The 20,167-nt window shown below is 52.6% G+C and overlaps 1 protein-coding gene across 4 annotated transcripts in view; it reads right to left on the bottom strand.

Annotated features, from left to right (window-relative positions):
* Positions 1 to 2,554: 2,554 nt before the first annotated feature.
* FAXDC2 (fatty acid hydroxylase domain containing 2) overlaps positions 2,555 to 20,167 on the bottom strand; it is a 29,940-nt gene continuing 12,327 nt past the window's right edge. For 3 of the 4 annotated variants that reach the window (XM_075009768.1, XM_075009767.1, XM_075009766.1), the window contains 7 exons: positions 19,536 to 19,627; positions 19,304 to 19,407; positions 17,756 to 17,877; positions 8,434 to 8,639; positions 7,560 to 7,665; positions 6,751 to 6,917; positions 2,555 to 5,590 (listed from right to left, as the gene is read on the bottom strand). In XM_075009768.1, the coding sequence (XP_074865869.1) occupies positions 5,437 to 5,590; positions 6,751 to 6,917; positions 7,560 to 7,665; positions 8,434 to 8,639; positions 17,756 to 17,877; positions 19,304 to 19,407; positions 19,536 to 19,627 (951 nt within the window). In that variant the 3' untranslated portion in view covers positions 2,555 to 5,436. The remainder of the gene's footprint in view (positions 5,591 to 6,750; positions 6,918 to 7,559; positions 7,666 to 8,433; positions 8,640 to 17,755; positions 17,878 to 19,303; positions 19,408 to 19,535; positions 19,628 to 20,167) is intronic. The other variant, XM_075009769.1, reaches the window with a different exon arrangement.

A 20,167-nucleotide genomic window follows, 5' to 3' on the forward strand; every position in this document is an offset into this window, starting at 1 on the left:
GAGCACGTCAATGCAGCTGAGGAAGTGGCTGCCTAACAGGTGGCCTTGTGTCAGGAGGTGGCTTCTGAAACACGGCATCTGTGCCGCTTCCCTGTCAGATGGGTTACCCCTCCTTTTTCTTTCATGAGGGTTTACTGCACCCTGCTCCACTGCCCGGGCGAGGCAAGCTGGGCACCCGTTGCCATGCCATGGGCTTAGCTGGTTCGACCTCCAAGGCATTGATCAGACTCACGGGTGCAACACGAGATGGCTTTGGGGAGCGACTCATCCCTCCAGCTTGTGCGTTGGGATTTTCCAGCATGCAGGCGGCGCCCGTCTGTGCCAGGGTGGGAGCTGGGGTCACGCGGGAGCCCAGAGAGATGACGCGCTGGAAGGAATAGCGGTGTGTCTTGCTTCCCAGCAGCAAAGCAGTGCCCAATTCAGGTTTGAAAGCGAGGGGGTCAGTTCCCAGGAGTGGGAGGAGCACGTACCTGGCTGGCAGCGTGCCCTGTCTCCGTGCACTGGAGGGTGGTGCTGTGCCTTGCCTGCACGCTGGGCTGGCTAGCTGTGGAGGACCTTGCTCGCCGAGTATGGGATAAAGTGTTCGCAGACGCTGCTACCTTGGCCTGCTCCTGCTCCTGGCAGTTCCCCCCACCCTCCAGCTTACTGCTGCCGCCATCAGCTTTTTAGTGCGTCTCGGAGCATCTGGCAGGCTAGGGGCCGGACGGTGCTGCTCCTCGTTCGGGGTGGTGCAGGCTCAGGCTCAGGCTCAGGCTCAGGCTCACCTGCTGTGTGGAACTGCGCTATGCAGCTACCTGAAGTGCATCAGTTCCCAGCCAAGCACATGATGGGTGAGCAGGGTGGGTCGGCCAGTGTGCTGCCTTTGCTGCTGGATATTGGCTTGGTTAGAAGTGTGTAGTGAGAGGTCCATAAGCTGCTCCATGCCCTGTCCAGTAAAAGCAACAACCAGCTTCTTGGAGCTGCTGCGTAAAGCACACTGCTTTGGGGGTGAGGGGGCTGAGACGCTGGGGGCTTGAAACCAACTTTGGGAGACCCTACAGCTGACCTGCTGCCAGTAGCTCGTGCCAAGCCAGGAAAGGGAGTGCCTAGTACTGTGTTCCCCCAAATCAAGCTGACCTGCTGATGGGGTCCATGTAAGGGCCTGATTTGAACACAGAGTCTTTGTTTTACTCTGCTGTCTGGGGTAGCGCCACAGTCTCTATCCGATCCACACGGGATCGGGCACCGGTGCTGATTTCAGCCTTGGCCTTGAATTTTCCTAGTCTTGTGAGCTGGAGCCACGCCCTGGATGTTGCAGGTGTGCTGGGCCTGGGGCGATGCAGCCACCTCTGTTATATGGGGGACGGGGGAGCAGTTCCTCTCTGTAACCAATATTCTGTCTGCTTCTTATCAGCTCAAATGGGGAATTGGGAAAAGTGGCCTTGCCTGGAGTGGTGGCTGGGAAACCAACAGGAGCCTTTGACTGGCAGATGGACCCAGAACGTTCAGAGCCAGAGATCCACTGCCGGATGGGCCGTTCAGCCTCTTGGTTTGGGCAACACCCTCTCCATTCCAGCCCAGAGCTGTGCGCCTCCCATTTGTCCTCGGCAGTGTGAATGAGGCCTGTCTGGGAAGCCCTCTGGCCAGGAGATGCTTGCCCAGAAGAGGGGTGCCACGGTGCAGGGCTGATGTGCTGTTCAACAGTAGCACGTTACGGACGGGGTCAGTTGTGAGCTGTTGGCATACTGCAGTGTGGTGCAGGGCCAGATACCTGGGGGAAGAAGGGGAGGTGGAAACGAACTTAAACTGCTGCATTGAATCCTGCAGGTGAACCTGAAAACAGCAACAAGGTCCAGTTTCACCCTCCGCAGTTTACAGCTCCCAGTGGGCAAACAGCGTATACCCTGTTCCAAAGAGGACCAGGGACAGGGGTGTGGGTCTCTGGCCCTGTTGTTCAGATTGGGGGGCTGCCTATACAGGGTTCTTGGCATGTGCTCACAGGCTGAGCGCCGCACAGCCATGGCTGAGGACTGGTTGAATGTTCGAGGACTGACTTTGGAGATGGGCCTGCCATGCCTTGTGGTGCAGGCTAGGGGGAAGTCCCCAGGTGCACCTTCTGGAAGCTCAGTGAGACCCACTTGTGCTGCATAGAATACCTCTCTAGCTAGAAGAGGGCATGCAGCCTTTGAGGATTGGAGAAACACATTTTCCTTTTAGAGAAGAGCAGATGGTTTGATGTTTGGAGTGGCCCATCCCCACTTTTTGGGGAGGAACTTAACTTCCCTTCTAAGGGATGGGCCATCTTGACCATCCCATCCCCTTAAGAAGGGGAAAATGGCATGCTTAGGCAGGGCTCAGATTTGCAATTTGCCGTTTCCGTGTCTGCTGTTGAGTTACTCCTCAGGAGCAGGAAGCCACATTCTGTCTCCCAGCTGGCGCAAGCAGAGGGGATCAGGCAAATGATCTGCCCCACAACCACCAGGAGGGGGTTCACTTAGCCTTGCCCTTCCAGATGGAAGAAGTGTCTGTTAAATCATGTGCATCTCCTCTTTCGTGGGCTCTTGCACGTTGGATGTCCTCGTACGTACAGCTAAGCTGTGGCAGGATCCAAAACACTGTGGTTAAGGGTTTGCACAGAGTGGGTGTTTTTTTTGTCCTTTAAAAAGAAAACATGTCTAGGTGCTGCTGCCGTCTGCTCCTCTTGAATTGTTCTCCTTCCTGTTGGTTATCTGTAATCGTTGGATTCTGTCCAGGTTCTGGTTTCACTCACTCTGCTTCTGATTTGGTTGACTGTACTGTAACAAGTGACATATTAACCTCAATACTCTGCCATACTTCTGTACATGTACAATACGACAATGCAGAGGGAGCCTTGTAGCTGTCAATGCTTTTCTGATACATCTTTTGTTTTATCAAGCAAAACCACAAATCTGTAAATGTAGCAAATTGTTCGCGACGCTCCTACGTCCTCTGTGCAGCTCTTCTCTGAGCGTTGGGATTTGTCAGTAGCTCGCTTTCTTTTGGAGTCCACGTTAGGCTCTTAAAGGAGAGGTTCGCAACACTTGATGTTAAGAACCTCACCGTGTTTTAGTTTTAACTTCCAATACCTACAATAGAGGCGAGTGGGGTTTTTGGAAAACAGTTTCATCTCTGACGTGGATTGGGTGGAGTGACTTTAAAAATATATATATATCCTAGCGGTAACGTTTCCAAGAGTAGTTTACATCTTCACTTTCTGAGGACACTTGAACATAGGACCGACGTATCTGTGACCAGCACACCCTATTGTTGGAAGCTCTCAGCGTGAAAGGTCAGGGGCTTATACCTAGTCATTTTGGTTTTTATAGTTGCTTTCATGTCAGAAGTCAGGTGCATTTCAGCTCACACCCCAAGCTCTCCACTTTTTTCCTCAGTGGTACATTCCAGCTTCTCGTCACCTCCAGAATACCGGCCTAAAATATAATAGGTTGGCTCATACCAATGATATCTCTAGGAAAGGGGCATCTTGGTTTCAGCCATTGGAGTCTTCCTGGCATAGTGTGTGGTGCCTGTGGGAAGGGGTGGCCAACCTCTCCTTTTCCAACCCAGCTTTGTTGGTCCCTGTGGAATGTACTATCGTTGGCCCTTGGAAATTGACACTGACCTTTAACTGGAAGTGGTTGGAGCTGGGAGGGATTTTCAGTGTTGGAGCTGCGCGGATAAATTACCTTTCAATAAAGAGCCAGTGTTTTGTTCTGGCTGAGTGATTGGGCATCTAGTCAAGAAGTTTGATCTTGGCTGCCCTTCCTAACTGGGCTTTGTGTCTCATCCCTGTACCCCCAAACTCTCTGCTCCCAAAAACAAAAGAGAAAAAGTGTTCTGCAACCTTCTTCAGCTGCATTTTATTGTAAGGACAAATTTAAAATGACTTATCAGACCACTCATCACGGGGGAGGGAAATCTCGTTAATGCAACCCACTGTATGTGATCCATCTTCTGTTGATAGTACATAATCTTGACTTGTGTGCTAGGATCATCGTCCCATTTGCAAGGAAAAAAGGAAAAACAACCACAACAAAAAAAATGTAAAATACTTGAATGAGAGGTTGTATTATAACATTAATATTATTCAGAGTATCTGCTTTCTAGGCTGATGTGATTCATTATTCTAGTAATGCTTTAGTCCTTTGTAATTTGTGGTAATTATGCTTTTTTCCTTTTTAATACAAAAAAAATGTATAAAAATAAAAACCTCAAAAGACAGTGTGGCACGGACTGTCCTGGCCCAGCGCCTTTCCTTACTTCCCTCTGTCGTGCTTTGGCATCTTAAGGGTCTGGGCTACAGATCATACACTTCTCATGTGGAGTAAATACTCCTGAAGGCGAGGCTGATGGCAACTGACAAAACTGCAGCTAGGTACTAGGTAAGTTCACTGCAGAAGAACTCTTGTAATGCTGCCCTTGCTGGCTCCTGTCTCAGGTCCCCCTCTAACTCTGCCACAGCACTCAGGCCTGACTTCCAGCTATCTACTGAGCAGGTAAGTTTGGTTGTCTTACTGGTGCAGTGGTTTTCTGGCAGGAGACAGTTTTTTCTTTCTGGGTTTTGATGCTTTCCCTACCAAACGTTTCAGAAGAACAGTGCTGTGGGGGAGTTAGCGCACCACAATGAAGCCCCTTTCTCCTGGCGTAACTTTATGCGAGCACTTTGCTCTTGGAAGTGAAGTGCTCACAAGGGGATGGAGCGAGCAGCCTGTTCTGGCTGAGCCAGTGAGACTCCAGCTCCATAGCCTCTCTCCTGGAAAAGCAACTTGTATTTTGGCTTCATTGTCCATATCGTTGAAGCAAACCTACCTAGTGGTCAGAGCTGTCCTATGCGGGGGTTGTTTCTGCCTGTTGCTCAGTGGCAATCAGTTATGGCTTGAAGCCCTTTTGTCCTAGGTGTGGGAAGCAACTGTACTGTGGGAGGTGGTGCTCTCCGGGCTGGTTGTGCCTGTGAAGTGGGTGCAACGGTCAAGTTGCCTGAGAGATGTTTCTGCGGGGTGCTCAGGCTGATTCACCCAGGCCCAGAGTGCTGGGATGAGGTGGGGCTGAGCTGCCTCAAAGCAGCGCTGTGCTCTTGAGTTCCCCATGCAGTCCTGGGCCTAAAAGGCTCATGAAAGCAGTAGCTTTAAAGCCAGGATCTGAATAGCAGCTGTTGCTGTGGGGCTGGAACGGAGCCTGTAAGGGGCAGTCTGTGCACAGCTTGATCCAGGGGACTAAAACCCTACGCTCCCCTCCAGAGGCTCCTCAGTGTTCGGGTTGTTGCCTGGGGCTGAGCTCTGCGCACCGGGCTGGTGGGGCTGAAGGAAAGCAAGTGCAAATAGCAGCAGCAGTAGCTCACATTTCTGCTTCATTACTGAGGAGAACAATATCCAGGTTCTCATTAGAAAATCATGGGGCATAATCATTGCGTGGGGAGTGAGTCCTAAGAGAGGTGGGTCACTTGATCTTGGGTGAGTCGGGAATACTCTCTGTGAGAGGCGTGAGGCTCAGCAGAAGAAAGTGCCTCTCGTAGGCTTTGGTTTGCTTGAACAGCGTGTCTGTTCCGTGCAGGTGGTCCAGCACCCCCAGGACTCCGTAGCACTGGTTGAACCTGGCAGATGAGCACAAAGGGAACACACCGGGTACTGCAGGTTACTGCTGAGAAGCACAGGAGGCCTTGCCAGATCTCTTCCTGCTGCTACCCCCCGCCCATCCTTGGCGTTCGGATCAGAGCCTTCGTGTCCAGCAAGGAAAGTTACAGGATTACACCTCTCCCAGCCATTGCTTTGCAGCTCAGGGAGGTCAGGAGGGGGTTTAGTCTAGAACCTGCAGCGTCAACTAGGGCTGTTCTCCATTTCCCAAGTACTGCAGGCTGCCTTTGCATCCATCCCTCTCCTTGAAGGGGGAAAGTGGGACTTGACACCAGACAGTCACCACTCCAAGGTAGGTGAGCTTGAGGTCCAGGAAGACCAGATGCCTGGGTGTACTAACTTAGCTTCCTTGGCCAGAGATGTTCTTGTGAGCTGGTCCTACAGCTCAGAGCCAAAACTTCCCATGTCCCTGCTGATCTGTGCCCCGGCATGCAGCACGACCAGTGCCCTACAGAGATGGGGATGAACAGCACTGGCTGGTCCTTGAGGTTTCGCGCTGGGCAATGATCTGTTGTCCCCATTCCTGCGGGAAAGGGCACCTGGTTCTTGCCTTATCAGGTTTTTCAGCCTGGGGAATGTCTAGTTTTGTCCTGTTATCTTTGGACACCAAAGGAATTAAGCAGGTGCTCAACAGAGCATTACCCTGGATGCCCTAGGTCGCTACTAGGACAGCCCAGGTTTCTCTGAGCCCTACACATTGTTTGCGCTGTCTAATCCAGCCAAGAAACTGAGCTTGGTCTTTGGTTTTCTGCTTTGTGCAGCCAGCTGAGCTGGAACACTGGCTACAACGGAAAGGGAAAGTCAATGTTTTGTGGGAAGGTCATATGGTAGGTTGGCGGCTGAGGGTAGGAAAGCAGGAATTGCCTGAGGGCCCTGTCCCTCAGCTCTGACTTCTCAGTGCTTCCTGTTTACAAAGGCTGGACACACCGCTGCCTTCCGGTGAACCAGACTGAGGTGGAGCGGATGGAGTCGCCAAGGAGTAGCGATTTAACTGGTGGCTGATGTGTGAGGATGAAACAGTCTCGCATGACTATTGCCTGTCTCCACCACAGATCGGGTGACCTAGCTGACTGAGTGTGCCGGGAGGGGAAGCTGTACATACAGCACATGAGGACCTTACTTGAGGTGGTGGAAGTCGTGGAACTCCGGTGACGGGAGGAAAGGCAGGTGATAGCCACAGTGTGAGATGGATGTAGCCAGAATAGCAAGGCACAGCCATAGCATGATGGAAGCGACATGGGATCCCAGGATTATCGGACCCACCAGTATAGGCAACATGTTGGAAAACTGGAATTCAGACACAAGTCTCACCTCATTAGCACGTACACCCAAACCTCCCATTCCTAAGGCCACAGCCAGCGGCTCTTGTTGCTTGTGTATAATGGGAGCTCCTGGAACACAGGGTTAAAATGGAATCGTGGGAGCTTAGGCTCTTTGGAGGTGTAATATGAAGTTAGCTCATGCTGCCCTGGGAGTGTTCTGCCAATGCACCTACAAGATTGCTGGGGGAAGGAGGTGACAGAGGCCATCTCCCACTGTAACTCTAGTTGCTTTAACATCTCAACAACCTCTCTGGTTAAGCTGCTTACCCTGGCATGGGTGTTTCTGTCTCAGAGAGTTCACAGTGAAGCTGCCCAGCTTTGGTCACTTGGACCTGCCCTAGTCTAGGGAGGCCCCATTGTGTTCTGCTGAGCCTGCAGGAGGCCCCGGCCCTCAAAGGATTGTCTGACCATAATTGTACCTGGCTGAAAGAAGAGCTTCCAGTCCCAGAGCAAAGAGCCACTTCATCTCCCAATGGGAAGGGTCTGATGTGCAGCTACTTGCCTCCTTTCCCAGATTTCCTCACCCAGTGGAAGTGCAAAGCCCAGAACAGGGGCTCAGGTTTACTTGCCAGGCTGCTGGGCAGTTACCCCAAGAATGCTCGCTTACCACGTGCTCAACTGGATGAGCATAGAGGGAGACCACGCCAACGGGGGCTGTCCATTCATGGTGCTTCTTGTGTATGCGTTTGTACAGAAGTGGGTGGTGAACAAGCCTGCATAGAGAACCAGAATTAAGTTTTCAAGCCCAATCAACTCTGAGCATGTTGTCACTCTGGGCGCTACTGTTCTAGCGTAGCGGTTTTAGAGCAGCAGAGGGCCCTAGCGAATTGAAGATTGGCGCTAGAGGGCAGGACTCACGAGTCAAGGCAGAACCAGAATGTGTCCTCTGGCAATTCCCAACTGCTTTATTTGCTGTTGAACTACCTCACAAAAAGGCAGGATGGTTGTGGATTTTGTGTGTGGGCTTTCTCTGCAGTGGTCACACTCGGGAGGCCTGGAGAGTCAGTAGTTGGGCCTCATTGTGCCAGGCATTGTACCATGTATAGGAGATCATGGTCCTTGCCCAGAGAGTTCACAATCTTGTTGATCTCCAAAGACACCATAGGTTCTCCATGGATGCCCTTTGGCAGGTCTAGTTCCTCCTGTCGGCTAAGGTTACAGCCCCTTTCCCCAGCTTAGGTGCTTTAGATCCCAGCTTACATATAAAATCAACTTTTTTCCTCCCCTTAGCTCTGGGCTAGTCCATCTTAATTCTCTCACTTCCATAATCTCTGGCTAAACGTGTCCCTGGTAGCATTACACAACCAGGAGCTCCTACGGGAAAAGCAGGTGCCACTGCTTGGCCATGGTCAGTGGAGGTGTATTTCTGGAGGCACCACCCTAAATCAGAACAAAACCATTCTCCTTTCCGAAGGAGCTCAGAGGAAGAAGCTGCCACAGGACAGGCTAGTTTCTCGCATCTGTTCTCTTGCCCAGCTCACCGGTGTGAATAGTAGAAGAGAATTTCCTCCAACAGGATGGAAAAGGACAGCTCCAGGAGGAACCAGTGAAAGGTGGGAAGTTCCTTGCTGCAGGGCTGCCCCTGCCACTTCATGAGAGGGAGCATGAGAATCGCCATCGGGAGAGAGAGGAAAACCTGATTAAACAGCACTGTGCAAACAGCCTGCTGCAGCTTCGCGGTATCCACCTGCAAGAGAGGAGCCACAGCTAAGGCTCAGCACAGAGTGATGCAACTCTGGACTGAGGGGAGAAGGAACTTTACCAGTGTCAGGTCAGTTTTGGACAGTTTCACAAGGGGCCAAATAAAAGCTGATCTGCCTGAAGTTCAGCCCCGTCATTGCTTGTGCCCCAGCAGCCTCGTGGCTCCCTTTGCCGTGGGAAAAGCTCTGCCCTGCGGGTGAGGGGCAGGACTGATAGATGGGTGCTTTCCATACCATGCAGCGACTCAACCTTTGTTGTCTGAGCAGAGTACTTCCCCATGCCAGTCTGAGCAGCTCCAAGGCTGGAATTCAACATGAGCACAGCTTATGGCTCATGCTGCTGTATTACGGGATGTTTTACAAGGAGTCAGCGACCTCTCTGGAAAGCCTCACCTTTCGGCGGCAGCAGCTAGGGACGCCTGTTGACAACCACCACCCCGGGTGTGTTGCTCCAGCTTGCTTTAAGGAGGGACAGTAAAAAAGGCCAGGGGCTTTTCTGAGGATTGATGAGATCCCAAATCATCTGTCTAGCTTTCCCTGCTCCTGCCCGCTCCTCTGTGGCATGCAGCTGAATGGCTGCAGCCAAAACTTCCTGTTCTTCGAGTGTCCCCGTGGGTGCTCCACAATAGGTGTCGGGCTCGCCCGGCGCCGCAGATCAGAAACTTTCCAGCAGTTTCTCCTGGATTGCGCATGCGCCGGCGCGTGCCGCTCCCTTGCGCATCCCCGGCCATGTGCGCGATCTGGTCCCCGCCAGTTCCTTCTCAGCCGCCATCGGCTGCAGACGGAATCTGCTCAGGCTACAGCCAGAGTCAGCTTAGTTGGAGTTTTTTCGTGTAAATTGTTGGTTCTTTTCTTGCACAAAAAAAGAAAGAAAGAAAGAAAAAGAAGAAAGGACAAAAAAAATATATATATAGAGAGAGAGGAGTGGAGAAGATGCGGGGACATGAAGGCCAGTAGGCCTCCTGCTGCGGCGGGCTGGGGTCCGCGAAAGGGGAACAGGCACGAATCTAGTGCTAAGTACCCTATTAACAGCTCAAAAGACTCACCGCGATGTCCTCTTCAGGATTCAAAAAGTGTGAGTCCTGCCGTGAAACTATGCCGGCCTCCGATGGGCATAGTCAATGCATTAGGTGCCTGGGGGAATCACACGTTACCCAGAAGTGTTCCCATTGTGCTAAGCTCACAGCCAGGGCCAGGAAAGACAGAGAAATGTGGCTGAAAATGCTGTTGTTTGATAAGGCTCTCCAGCCCGACGTGCCGGAGAGGCCTCAACCGGAGGGACCCCCTGGGCTCCATAAAAGGAATGCGGCTCCCCTCACCCCCTCGGTGCAGAAACGGAGGAAGCTCTCTCCAGCCTGATCCCTGCCGGCGGTCACAGCGAGCGGGACGGGCGTAGCACACAGCCTCCAGCCGCAGATCCAAACAAGCGGCAGCGCAGCAGCGCACGTGGCAGAGGCAGAGTCTCCGATTACTAAACAGCCGGCACGCGCAGCACTCAGAGCGGCAGCCAGGCAAGCGCCGGAACCAGCGGCACTGCCACAGGCGGCACTGGCCCCTGCGGCGCCAGCAGTGCAGGGCCAACAGGCACGTAGCCTACAGGCACCGGAGGACGTTATCCACGCAGCACCACAGCTGAGCGGGCTGAGCGCGGCGCCGACAGTGGGGCCAAGATCCCCAGCACGGGAGGGGGCGGTGCCAACCCCGCAGGGGAGGGAAAAGGCGAGAGCAAAGACCCAGCACCGCAGCCCCTCTCCGGACAGGGCTGCAATGCTACTGTCAACAAGCCCTTCCCTTATGCTGCGCACGCCACCCAGAAGATCTGGGTCTCTTCCAGCCTATCCAGAGCCGCCGCCTCCGTTCCTCCAACCAGCGTCACCATGGCTTGGGCCATCTTCGCCGTTTCTGGGATTGGATCCCTTGGAGTACTATCACAAACCAGTTTCACCACTGTCTGAATCATCGTGGAGATCTCGCTCTCCCAGACATCGGGGGTACGCACCCCGAGAGTGGTCCAGGTCTCTATCCCCGGACCCGTGCCCGTGCTGCCATGGTCGCTCTTACCATGCTGGACACAGACACCCCAGACATACACCATGGGGCAGGTCCCCCCCCCGGCCATCCAATACCCCCGTGGACACTCCAGGCCAGGGACAGAAACACAGCTGTCTCAAGGGGAGTTAATTTTGGAACCCCGAGACTTTCCTTCGCAAGCCTCTAGTGAGCGGGTGTACCATCGACCGCAGGAACCTGAGAGTTCGAGGGAGGCTTACCCTAGTGGTTCTTCCTTGTCCTCCCCCGACGAGGCTACGGCCCCCGGGGATGTTGCTCCCCCGGACGACCTCAAACAGTTTCAGGAGCTGTTTAAAAGGGTGGCTTTCACGCAAGGCATCCAAACAGCAGAGGTACAGGAGAATCATCACAAACTCCTGAAAAATCTGAGACCCCCGGCTTCATCCAAAATCGCTATCCCGCTCAACGAAGCCATCATGGAGTCAGCCACCACTATATGGCAGACCCCGGCTTCCACTCCACCTATAAACAAGAGAGCGGATAAGAAATACTTCGTCCCGGCGAAGGGCATGGAGTTCCTCTTTAGTCACCCACAACCAAATTCATTGGTGGTAGAATCATCTCAGCAGAGATCAAAGACTTCTCAGTACAAATCGGGGGGTTCAGACAAAGATGCCAAGAAGCTAGAGCTGTTTGGCAGAAAGGTATATTCCTCCTCCACCCTGCTGTTGAGAGTGGCAAATTATGCAGCACATCTAGCAAACCATAATTTTGACAATTACTCCAGGCTTACTTCTCTCATGGATTCGCTTCCGGAAGATAAGAAGCCGGTGTTGAAGGCGATTGTGCAAGAGGGCTACGCGGCTTCGAGAACAGGAGTTTAGATCGCCCTGGACGTAGCAGATACGGCGGCACGCTCAACGGTTACAGCAGTGGTCATGCGCAGAGAATCCTGGCTTCAGACATCGGGTATCCCGAGGGATCTGCAGGCGAAGATTGTTGATCTCCCCTTTGACACGCAGAAGTTGTTTGCAGATTCAACTGATTTCGGTCCTTCACTGCAGTAAGGACTCCAGAGCTACACTTAGAACCCTGGGCATTTATACCCCTCCATATAGGAAGAAAAAGTATTACCCTCAGCAAAGACGATACCCGTACCAACCACAGCATGCTCGGTACCAACGGGGCTACGACCAAGGGCAACATCAACAGCAGCAACAGTATAGAACTCCCAGGCGACGTTCTCAACAAAGCCGCGCATCCTCGGGGCAGGCCCAAAGGCAACAAGTTTGACAGGCAGGTCGAGGGCTGCACTATCACTACCATCGCGCAATGCCATCCCCAGCTAATGTTCCATCACCGCCTCCTACCGTTTCACCCCCAATGGCAAAAGATCACCGCAGACAAATGGGTACTGGAGATCATAGCCACGGGTTACGCGATCCCCTTCCAGTCGCTCCCACCGCCGAAACCTCTGCCCAGGCCCCACCTCAGGGACACTTCCCACAAGGCAAGACTCAAACAGGAGGTGGACCATCTTATGTTCATAGGGGCGGTGGAAAGAGTGCCGGAGCGATTCCAGGGGAAAGGATTTTATTCACGCTACTTCCTCACAGAGAAGAAAACAGGAGGCTGGAGGCCCATCTTAGATCTCTGGGGCCTCAGCCGGTACTTGCGCAAACAGCGTTTTCGGATGATCACAGTTGCCTCTATACTCACGGCACTGGACAATGGAGATTGGTTTGCAGCCCTCGACTTACAAGATGCATATTTTCATATAACGATCAACCCGGCACACAGACGCTTCCTCTGTTTTATGGTCGGCAAGGAGCATTTCCAGTACAAGGTTCTTCCGTTCGGCCTCTCCTCGGCCCCCAGAGTCTTTACCAAAACTCTGGCAGTGGTGTCAGCCTACCTGCACAGACAGGGGGTATTTATATTCCCATACCTGGACGACTGCCTATTGAAAGGGGCCTCGAAGGCAGAGTTACTACGCATGATACGCGTAACAGCAGACACCATTTTCTTCGCTGGGCCTGGTCATCAACCTCGCAAAGTCAAAGACCGACCCCACACAAGACAGAGTTTATAGGGGCACGTATAAACTCTATTACAGCAAGGGTCTATCTACCCGACACCCGCTTTCGCGCCATCAGTTTGCTGGTGCAAGTCATTACATACAGCCCCACGGTGCCGGTCTTAACGTGCTTGCAGCTGCTAGGCCACATGGCGGCAGCAACGTTTGTGGTGCAGAACACCAGATTGCATATGTGCAGCCTGCAACATTGGCTGACGAGCGTCTACAAGCCGGCATCCCACACAGTCCACAGGGTGGTGTCGCCCACGACAGAGGTGCGCAGATCCCTGCAGTGGTGGGTAAACCCCAAGAACATGCTAACAGGGGTACCCTTCCACCAACCACAAATCTCTATTTTTCTTACTACCGACGCTTCCCACGTAGGATGGGGAGCGCACATCGGCAACAAGGTGACGCAAGGACTACGGTCCCCTACGGAACAGTCATTGCACATAAATATACTGGAGCTCAGAGCAGTGTTCAATGCCTGCAAACGCTTTCGAGACCACATACAAGGCAAAGTAGTCGGAATCAATACAGACAATACCTCCACCATGTTTTATATAAATCAACAAGGAGGAGCTCGATCCCGTGCCCTATGTGCGGAAGCAGTCCAGCTGTGGAACTGGTGCATCGCCAACAATATAACGTTGAAAGCCTCGTATTTGCCGGGCGCTCACAACGTGAAGGCAGACCAGCTGAGCAGGTGCTTTGCACTCATGCATGAATGGCAGATCCGCTCCGATCTGCTACGACCAGTCTTTCACACTTGGGGGTTTCCTCAGATAGATCTGTTTGCCACTCAGCACAAGAAGCGCCCCCAGTACTGCTCCAGGGCAGGATTGGGGCGGAGGTCCCTGGGGGACGCATTCGCAATTTCATGGAAGGGCCCCCTACTTTACGCGTTTTCCCCCCACAGTGCTCATCCACAAGGTCTTGCAGAAAGCCAGAAGGGAGAGAGCCCGCATGATTCTAGTAGTCCCAACGTGGGATCGACAGCAATGGCTCCCCTTGCTTCTGCACATGTCGGACCGCCCACCTCTCCCCCTTCTGGTGGTGCCGGACCTACTCACGCAGGCCCAGGGGTCCATAGTGCACCCGCACCCTCAAGGCCTGTGCCTACAAGCATGGCTAATCCATGGCTCAGCTCCCTAGAAAGCACATGTACGGAGGGAGTACAACAAGTCCTGGAGAGCAGCCGAAGGACCTCCACCAGGAAGACCTACAAACAGAAATGGACTCGATTCAGTGCCTGGTGTTCCGCCACGCAGTTAGCTCCCCTTGACGTTCCTATACCTGTAATACTAGAATACTTACTGGACCTCAAGAGGGGCGGGCTTTCCCTATCCTTGCTAAAGGTCCACCTCGCTGCTATATCTGCTTTTTGGCATGAAGAGGAAGGGCCCACGGTGTTTGCTCATCCCATTTTTACCAGGTTCCTGAAGGGGCTGGTAAACCTGTACCCCCCTCGGAAACCGCTTCCACCATCGTGGAACTTGGACCTGGTGCTCAGCGCGCTAACGGGCTCACTGTTTGAACCCTTAGCCACAGTTCCCCTACGTCTCCTTACGATAAAAACAACCTTCCTCCTTGCAATTACGTCAGCTCGCAGGGTCAGTGAGCTCGCAGCAGTTATGGCAACGCCGCCCTGCACAGTATTCTCAAAGGAGGCGGTAACTTTACGGCTGCACCCAGCCTTTGTTCTGAAAGTTTCTTCAGAGTTCCACCTTAACGAATCCGTAGTTTCACCCTCGTTTTACCCGAAGCCTCACAGCTCCAGCAAGGAGGCACGCCTACATCTCCTGGACGTGAGGAGGGCGTTGGCCTTCTACATAGACAGAACTAAGTCCTTCCGGAAAACGGACAGACTTCTAGTCTCTCTCGCTCCCAGGTCAAAAGGAGAGGGTCTCTCTTCACAGAGAATCTCGAAGCACATTGTGTCCTGTATAAAAATGTGCTACAAACTTCGAAAGACTCCTTTTGCTGGCCCCGCCTAGGGCTCACTCCACCAGGGCGGTGGTGGTATCAACAGCCTTTTTCAAGGGCATCGCATTAAAAGACATCTGTAGAGCGGCGACCTGGTCATCCTATGACACCTTCGCCAAGCACTATGCCCTACATCGGGTATTCCAAGAGGATACCTGCCTCTCGACAGCAGTCCTTTCGGGGGCAAGCTGCGCACAAACCGATTTACCCACCCCCTTACTTGGGTTACTGCTGGGTAGTCACCTATTGTGGAGCACCCACGGGGACACTCGATGAAGAAAGAGAAGTTACTCACCGTAGTAACGATGGTTCTTCGAGATGTGTCCCCGTGGGTGCTCTACCACCCGCCCATCCTCCCCGCTTCGGATCTCTGTCTAGTGTTTTTCAGGAGCATCTGAGGCGGTTGGTCAAGGAACCGGCGGGGACCGGATCGCATACATGGCCGGGGATGTGCAAGGGAGCGGCGCGCGCCGGCGCATGCGCGATCCAGGAGAAACTGCTGGAAAGTTTCCGATCTGCGGCGCCGGGCGAACCCGACTCCTATTGTGGAGCACCCACGGGGACACATCTCGAAGAACCATCGTTACTACGGTGAGTAACTTCTCTTTCTACATTTTTTAAGAGCTCTCAATAGGCAGCTTGTCATGAGCTGGGCCCAGCGGTCCGAGTCTAGTGGTACAGATACGTCTCCTCTTGCCTGCACAAAAGCTGTAACATCATTTAACCTGTGGCCCTAAGAAAGGGATTAGGACTGTTACTGCCCCTAAAAGCGATTTCCTTGACTTAATTCCCTACGCCCTATTGACTGCTGCAGCCAGGGCTGGGTGCACAGCCTGGTTATGCAACTATGTGAGTGAATCGCTTTAAGTAGCGGTTCTCAACCAGGGATATTCAGGTGGGGGTGCACCTGATTCATCAAGATCCTTGCCTTTTTTTCTAACAGGTTACATGAAGAGTTCTAGCAAAGTCACGACAAACAAATTTGAAACAGACAAACTAACTGTGAGCTTATTTTTCGGTACTAGTGGGCTGGGCCACTTGTGTATCTTGGTTTTTTTTGTGAGGTGAAACTTGGGGGGTACATAGGAAATCAGGCTTCTGAAAGGGGTACGGTAGTCTGGAAAGAGGGAGACCCAAAGTGCGGCCTCACTGCGCTGCAGCAACTGAAGTGACACGGACAGAACACTTAGCCCATGCAAAAAGAAAACTTCAAAGTGTGATCCGAATAACATCCAGCGGCTGTTTGCTTGGGCCTGGCAGGGCCCTGAGCTGTGAAACTTGTTCCCCCCCGCACCCTTTACAAAACTGGGGCCTTTGCCCTGCAGTCTGACAGCACGAGCTTAGTTAATTTTTTTTTCACTGCTGCTCCATGTAGCAATCAACTCCTGCTGCCATATGCGCTTGCCTCTTTCGTGTTCAGGTTGAACCTCTAATCCAGAACACTCTCGTCTGGTAACATCCGTAATCCAGCCTGATTTTAGTTCGCTGGGTGATCACTCACAATGGGTGTGGCCAAGTTTCCTGTGGTCCCATAAGGTTTGTTTCCAGCAACCAGTCCTGGCTCTCCAGTGTTGTGTGCTGTTATTTAGCTGTAATTTACCCTCCAATGTCTTCTAAGAGCCCACTCAGCAGTGGAAGTGTTGGTAATGCTGCTAGACAATATTGACCTCCTGTGGTCCAGTGAATTCTCTCTCCTGGCACCCGTCAGGTTCTGAGGGTGCCAGATTTGAGAAATTCAACCTGGAGTGAAAAATCCTGGTGCACTGGTGCACTGATGCCTGTCAAAGGTAAAGGAGTTATTTAGCCTTGCTCTGTGCTTAACATTTACACCCCAATAGTACTGGTTAGGGGGGTGGAGGAAAAATGTGTGTCCCACCACTGTGGACAAAACCCCTAGTGTTGACTTTACTTCTGTTGCCTTATCTCATGTTTGTGAGCATGTTTTTGTGCTTATGGGCTGGTACACTTGTCAGTGCAGGCTCTTTCTCTGACAGCAGACTAAGCCAGCCAAGCTCTGCTGTCCTGGGCTCTGTCAGGTAGGCACAGCCTTAAGCTGTGCCTGTCTAGGAACACACTAGTAGCATACCGCAGTGAAGATGCAGCCTCTGCTGCTGGAAGTTCTACTGGTGGTGTGGGACCACAGTTTTTCCAAGCAACATTAGCTAGGGACAGAAGTTTTCTTCTGTGACCCCAGTGCTCACAGCTGGTCACCATGGTGATGTTGGTTGGGGATTTCCATCCTCCTAAATGCTGCTGAGTTGACTTCCCATACTTGAGTACTACAGCAAGGCAGCCCTACCCTCTGCTGTCCATGCAGCCGGGTTAATGGTGGAGTGCTTCTGTCTACTCTGGTGCAGCTGCTCAGGGAGGTGGATTACCTGCAGCAACAGGAAAGCCCCTTTCAGTGCTAGAGGAATCCATTTACTACAGCTCATGCTTCCCCCTGCCTCCAGGACAACTGTGGGAGCACACGCAGACTTGCGGCTCTAGCCTCTGGCTGGAACTATGGAGACTCAGGATGCATTCCTGCTGTTTCAGTGCCTTTTGCTGCTCAGCTAGAAAGCAGCTGCTGCCGCCTAGGCCTGAAGAAGGGATTAGACTTAGCTCCACTCCCCTCATTAGCACCCTCACCTGCTATTCACCAAAGAGAGCCAGTCTCCCCAGGAGGAGAGACGTCTAACTCAGGCTTGGTGCACTGTAATAATGTTCCTGCTGTGACGCTACTGCTCCCTGCCTTCTGCTGGGTGGCACTCAGGCCCAGAGGCCTTGCCCAAAGGGGCATGGTCTGTACCAGGGCTGGGAACTGCCTGCAGAGGGCCTGAGTCCCAAGTCATGCCCTGCCCATGGGACCATCCAGCACCTGTATGTTTTCAGGCCGTGTTGAAGTCTTGGCTTGATTCTACTTTACCAGTCCCTAGCGTGGAAGAGGTGGTGGGGGGAAGGAGAATGACAGCTCTGTCCTGCCCTCTTGCCCCAAGAATACAAAAGCGTTATTCACCCGGCTTGGCAGGCACGGTGCAAAATACTTACAGGGTCATTTTTGCCCAATTGAATCCGGTAACGAGTAATGAAACTGGGCTTTCCAGTCACATCTGCAACCATCAGGAATCCGTTGAAGCTCCAGAAAACAACGCCAGGAATCAAGGCCGTGCCTAGGGCAGAGGAAGAGGGAAGGGCAGAAGCTGCTCAGTGAAGGCAAGCCCTTGTGTATCAGAAATCGTTTAGAATACAGCAGGGGCCAGTGTTCGCTGAGGCAGGTTTGGGATCAGTGTACCCTGCAAGCTGAGCACTTGGGCACCAGCCCAGGAGCGATTCAGGTGCCACCCAGTCAATGAGCAGAGCGCCCCCAGGGGGCAGTATATTTCTAGTGGTGGTGCACATCTGCACTGCCTTGGTGCACACAAAACTTATTTGGCCCTGAATGGAGAAAAGTAAAGGGAGTGCAGGGTGGGGATGGGGATGAGACACTGGGGGGTGCCATGGGGAGAGAGAACCCCTCTCCTGATCTCCCTCCCCCAGCAGACCTGAGTTCCTAAGCAGCTGGACAGCTTAAAGGGAACGTGGGTACCTGGAGGGTACTAGCAGAGATCCACGCTCTGTTGGGCTGGGCCGTGGTTTGCCCCACAGCACTTACACTCTTAGGTACGGTAGGCATCCTTCAGTCTGCATAGACTATGGATCGCGCCCTTTAAAGTTTCACTTGAGGACTTCATTTACAGCGTCTGTTGTGACTATAAAGACCCACACGAGAGTGACAGTCCTTGCTGCATCTCTTGCAGATGTAGTGGGTATCTGGCAAGTCCTTATTGATTGACTTTTTTTTTTTTTCCCCTAAGAGAAAAAAATCTCTTAGGTACGGACAGAGGTGGGAAAAGTACCAGAAAATTTACTTGAGTAAAAGTGCAGCTGCTTTCACTTCTGGATACTTGAGTAAAAGTACATGTGTAACACCCTCTCCTATCTTGATTGTACTCAAGTAGTTTTCCAGAGGGACAGTGGAGACTTGTACTTATGTACCACCCCCCCACAGCAGCTGCACTTTTACTCAAGTAACTTTTTGGGCACTGTTTCCGCCTGTGGGTGCAGGTACAGACTGGGCTGAAAGGGTAGGGGTGAGGAGAGAGGGCTCTGACTACACTAATACAAGCCTGCTCTCAGGAACAGGAGCAGTGTGTACTAGGCACCTTGTCCCCATTGCCAAGCCGTCATCACAAGGCCGCAGCCATCACTGCAGGAGAAAAAACTGGCCACAGTGCAGATAGCACCACAGCTAGATTAGGACTAAAGGGCGTAGCTTTACTAGCAAGCCAGTTTTGTCCTTTTCGCAATAACTACCTAGATGTGGGCTAAGGTGTAATGTCCCTTTAGCCCACAGTGGCAGGTGGAATCCTTACACGGGGCTTAGATGTGGTTACAGAGGTTTGGAAAGGGTGGTCTCCACGTGGTGGCTGGACCTTGAGCAGCGGGAACGCACAGCAGGGGTCTGGAGGCAGTGCACACCTTTGGTACACACAGAGCTCCTGAAGAGCCATAATCTAGCTTTCCTGGAGCCAAGTTTTGTCATTCAGAGCAACTCACCTAGAAGGAAAATTGCCCACTCGTTTCCTCCAAGCAGCTGGTAGACTTTCTCCCACTGGGCCTGCCAGAAGTCACCTGAAGCCCCCCAGAACTTCTGCAAGTGCCTGGGGAGACAGACTCAAGAATTACACACAGGGTTGAGCGCTGCATTACAAAACTCATGTTTGTCTCATCCCCCCCACCCAGTAAACTGTTGCTTCTCAAGCCAGCCTAAGAGTGGAGCGGGTCTTACCAGGTGACAGAGTTCCTGAATGCAGCAAACATGAACAGTCCGGGACCGAGTATGAGGGCAGTGGTCTTCACGGAATCCCAGAGCTTCCCCTCCTGAGAGCAGGGAAGAGCACAAAGAGATGAACCAGTCCTAGGATCCCATCAGCACTCAACAAAACAGAGCTGAACAAAATTGTTCTCCACCCTGTCAGCAGATGCTGCAAGTGTTGGGCCGTGACTGTCTCAAACTGGATGTCACAGCTGTCTGGTAAATACAAGCTTAGACGTAATCTGGGTAGCAATAGCATAATCAGTGTGCGATTGCCTCCCTTCTCTTGTATAATGGGGCATTGCGATGAGCAGATAAACCCGTCGCACTTTCACGAGGCTTGCAGCAATGCCACAGGACGGGGGCTGCCAAGAGATGTTTAATCCCTTACACCTGGATGAACACAGGTGTATGGTAACCACCCAGAGGTCCCCACAGCAGCCTTCTGTGCTTTGGACTAGACATCCACCTCTCTGTGGCTCCTGCTCCAGAATGCTGAAGAAATGGCTGGGATTTAGATCCTTTGCATTGAAGCCTCCCAAGAGACGTGGTGGCAGCTCTTTAAAGTCTGAGGCCTTGGAGGTGTTTGCAGCTGTGAGTAGAAA

This window comes from Carettochelys insculpta, chromosome 15, assembly GCF_033958435.1.
Source record: "Carettochelys insculpta isolate YL-2023 chromosome 15, ASM3395843v1, whole genome shotgun sequence".
In the NCBI taxonomy this organism is placed as follows: Eukaryota; Metazoa; Chordata; order Testudines; family Carettochelyidae; genus Carettochelys; species Carettochelys insculpta.